Genomic DNA, 4,388 nt, shown 5'->3' with positions numbered 1-4,388 from the left:
TTTTTTTATGAGATTTACAGGCTGCCAACACATGAAAGGAATTGAACAACAGTAGAGTACTCTTATTTTATTGTCATAAATGCAAAGCATGCCAATGCATATTATCATGAAGATAGTGACATTGAAATGAATTCTAAAAGTTTACACATTTTCACAGTAACATACATATCAAGAAATGTGTCTATCTTGTAAAATACATTTTTGGATAGAATTTGAAATGGCTTGGGTGACATTTCACTTTTAAACTATAAGTACCATGTTCAAACCAGATATTGCTTTACTTGCAAAAACTATATGTCACGTGAAAAGTAGCATTTTCAGCAATAAATGCACATTGAAAACAAATGCCACATATACTTTGTTCTGTGCCCAAAGAGCAGCATTATGCAGTAGCCAATAATGTTGTTTTGATTCAGAGCAGAGACAAATCAAAACTGAAACTGGTATGTTTTAAAATATTTTTCTATCTCATAGAGCAACTTCTTCTCAACATGCTAGATGCTCACTTGATATCACCAGTATAAAAAATGGTTCTTATAAGCTACATTGGCTTCTGTATGTATACCACTGTAGTACTGAATGCTTTAACTACAAATGCCTTTAATTACAAGGATCTTGCAATGCCCATTCCATATTATTTATTCCTTCATAACTTTGGATGGATTTTTAACTTTTTTCTTTTTTTATTAATCATGTAGTCACAAATGATTTGCTTGTTTGTTGATATTTATGTATTTCGTTTTCACTGAAACATTCTTAGATAATTCAAGAGGTTGGAAAATGTAGAATTGTTTAGTTAATTGTGTATGGAAGTGAAATATGGAGAGAAAGAAAGAGTTAATTTTCCTTCAAAAAATGTGAAGTAAAATAAACATGCTGTTTAGATTTACAAATTTATCTCTTAACAGTTTATCAAGCTTTCAAATATGTTTTAAATGTATACATTTGTCTTCAGTTTGACTTGCAATTTACCAGGAGAGCATAATATCCAATGTCTGGAATGATTCTGGAATCAAAATGCAAAATTATGCTTCCTAGGAATAAAACAAGATTTTGGAAAATCATAGGCGAGTCTGCATCAACTGGTAAAGATCAAAGGGCCAATCAGCATTAAGATGTTTATAACCAAGAAGAAACTATCATAGATATTTAGCCTTTCGTTTCCTTGAGAACCAAAAAACAGGAACATGTAAATTCAGATTTATCTATTCATCAGCTTCATCTCTACCAGCTGTAAGGCCATAACAGTGAAACTCTGCAACTGACAAAATTGAAAACAATTGTAGACTTAGAATGCAGACAAGTTGAATATATCACTACAATTACACTACTTACTGTCCAAGATCTTGAAGCACTAAGACATCATCAACCAAACTGAAACCTGAATCAAAGCATTCAAAAATCCAAGGAAAGGGAAGAGTAAGAAGAAACTCAAACAAAAAGGCTTACCAAAGTGATTATAATTTGATCCTTTATACAAGTGATGTTTTCTGCACTCTTAAGTTTCTATTGTTCTTCAATAAGTTTATCTCACTAATACTTATCTGTACGACAGAACTGCTGCATGCTTTGTAGCACTAACCACTATTTATTGTATTAATTTATGATACCTTACTACTTAGTAGCTTCTACAACTTGTGTAGAAGAATTTGAACAAGGGCAGCTGTAAAAAATATGTAACTATTGTTAATTAATTTGTTTCATAATTTTAATGCAAACCTACACAAGAGCTATCTGCAGATAGTCATCCCTAATTTCAAAATGATAAGACTAGAATTAGAAAGAGAGATAGCAACTAATCAACAGCATCCATTCTTGATCTACTACTACTAGTAATGGTACTACTGTCTGACCAAATAATGAGACTTGATTATTGCTCTTAGACTAGATCACATCCAAGGCCTCAACTATGGAGCATGTTTCTATGGCTATAGACTGTGAACAATGAACCTCGCAGTCACAGTCCAAAAAATGCTAAACACCAGCAATACCTGACATATTACTACTACTATTAGTACTAGTTAGTAATTATTCATTTCTAATCAAATCAAGCTGCCTTCTTATATTAAAACTAAAAATCAACATAGTAATGAATATAGCTAATTAAATAAACTTTCTTACATTCCTATTTATAAAAATCAGAAAGCATTGCTTCAACAGTTGAGTAACTTTGCTGTTAACAATAATTTCGGCAATAAACCTTAATAACTGTATTAATATAACATGGTTTGGGTAGCTTAGGAGACGCATCTTAAAACCATACACTATATGATATACTAAACTAACAGTAACAATAGCAAAAGAATCTCTATAATAAAAGTATAATGATAAAAATATCAAGATAACAAAACACGATATATTAAACATTCTAACTAATAATGTTAATGAAACCGAGATTAATATTAAACTAAGAAAAATTAGAGTATACTAGTATTAGTATTATTACCTAGTAGTAGTAGTACCTTAACACTAAGTTGTCAGAAAGTTTTAAATTATAATGTATATCTATAATTTGGTTAGAAAGTTAGCAACATGACTCTAGCTCTGAGAGGTACAAATTAAAACTCAGTATTAAAATAAAACAATAAAATGAATAATAACAATCAATACTAAAATTCTGACCTTACGAAATTCAAAGACGCTCCATATTTTAAATGTCCTTGGCTAAGGGTCGCGGCAGTGGATATAATTCTTCGTAACGCACAGCTTATACCAGCAGCCATTTTCGGTCTGCTTTAAACTTAGTATTCAAGAAATAGAATTCGTTTACTTTTTAAGCAAACAATATTCCACTACTCTACAAAACATGAGCCATTAAATACACTTGCGTACAGACGGTAACTAAAAATGAAGAGGGATCTTAATTACTTATAAATGGCACTAGGTGACGCTAAATACATTTTAAAACTAAAGTGTTGTTTATAATTTAAATTATAATACTTATAGTGTTTTAGAGAACATCCAGAAATATTTTAAATTACTGAAAAGACATTAATCATAATTTTCGATGTACTTCGAGAATACAACTTTAATAACGTGATCTTTGCTTTGTAAGCAATGAGCACAATATTCTTCCGACAGAGAGTACAAGGCCCAAGTTTTGTCTGACAAATTCGACCAAAGTGTGCACTGTGAGATCACGTTGAAATTAGGTCATTTATGTCCAAGAGGGCTCACGGCGACATTTACGGTACACTTGTGAGCTGTTCAGCAACTAAACACGTTCAAGAATCATTTGTAGTTTTATATAAGTTTTCGTAAAGATGTACTCTGAAAGAGCCACAACCCAATACACAAGGAAGATCTAGCAAAATCAGTATGCTTGTGTGAGTAATGTGTATACAATATCTGATGGGCTTTCTCTATTTCTGATTATTGCTTGAGTTTCTAAAATTGCAAACATTAATTACTAAAATTACTTTTAAATCTAAAACAACCATAAGGTAAACGGCAGAAGTGGTCCACATTTTGAACAATCTATTTATAAGAAAATTAGTTACTTAGCGTTTTCAAGCTATTGTATTTACAATAAATTCATGTAGCTCTTAAGTTTGTAAGGGCAATATTCTATCTCTAAACTGTGACCCGAAAATTTATAATAATGTTGTAGGATAGTTTTTACATTGGTGGGTTCTTTTAAAGTTAATCGGGAAAAATCAGTTCAAATTCTGAGATCATATAACAATAATAAATCACTTTATTCCCTTCTTTAACTTTTCTAAAAACTTGAATAATTGTAAACTGCCACAAATTAATTTAGGCCTACGTTACAAATGATGCTAACTAGCATAAAATCAATCAACTTATTTGTACAGAGTAAGCGCGATAATTAATACACTGGCTTTTTCACTTTCTATGATAAAATCACTCTACACACTTAACAACCATCTCGTATTTATAATCTAGCTTTGAATGTACTAGAACACTTTATATCACTTTACGGTTTTTAGATGTTCTAGGCCTATCTTATTAAATCTTCTGATCTTAATCACCATTAAGACCCGCATCTCCTACCAGCTAACATTTAAATTACAACGTTAAAAATTTAGTTTACAACACCTCTCCTTGAATGCCTATTTAAACTTTAGAGTTTGTCCTCTCTCGTGCCAAGAACTGTTCAGCCATATGTAATGAATTTGTTATTATATATTTATTTTAATATCAAGGTTTGTTTAGATTAAGTTTATATTTTAAAACATGCGTAGCTTATAGTGTTAAATGTGTATTGCGAAACTCCCGCCTATTCTCCAAAGTTGTAGAAGATTCTTGAAAGTAAGAATCAGCAATATATGCATATATGTAAACAGGTAAATGTAGCTCAGTATTGTTACGTAATCTGAATTTTCTAGAAAACCTTCCCACGTCTATAAATACAACCAACCCGAGGC

General features: G+C 31.0%; 1 protein-coding gene across 1 annotated transcript in view; it reads right to left on the bottom strand.

The window, feature by feature from the left end:
• The window catches only part of LOC106458894 (NADH dehydrogenase [ubiquinone] iron-sulfur protein 2, mitochondrial-like), a 27,489-nt gene extending 24,605 nt beyond the window's left edge, over window positions 1-2,884 (bottom strand). Inside the window, exon 1 of the mRNA XM_022385246.1 lies at window positions 2,623-2,884. Coding sequence (XP_022240954.1) covers window positions 2,623-2,723 — 101 coding nt within the window. The 5' untranslated portion in view covers window positions 2,724-2,884. The remainder of the gene's footprint in view (window positions 1-2,622) is intronic.
• Between the last annotated feature and the right edge of the window lie 1,504 nt (window positions 2,885-4,388).

Source organism: Limulus polyphemus, unplaced genomic scaffold (genome assembly GCF_000517525.1).
Source record: "Limulus polyphemus unplaced genomic scaffold, Limulus_polyphemus-2.1.2 Scaffold529, whole genome shotgun sequence".
NCBI classification, from domain to species: domain Eukaryota; kingdom Metazoa; phylum Arthropoda; class Merostomata; order Xiphosura; family Limulidae; genus Limulus; species Limulus polyphemus.
The sequence above is the reverse complement of the archived record's forward strand: the minus strand, read 5'-3'. Positions and strand labels throughout refer to the sequence as shown.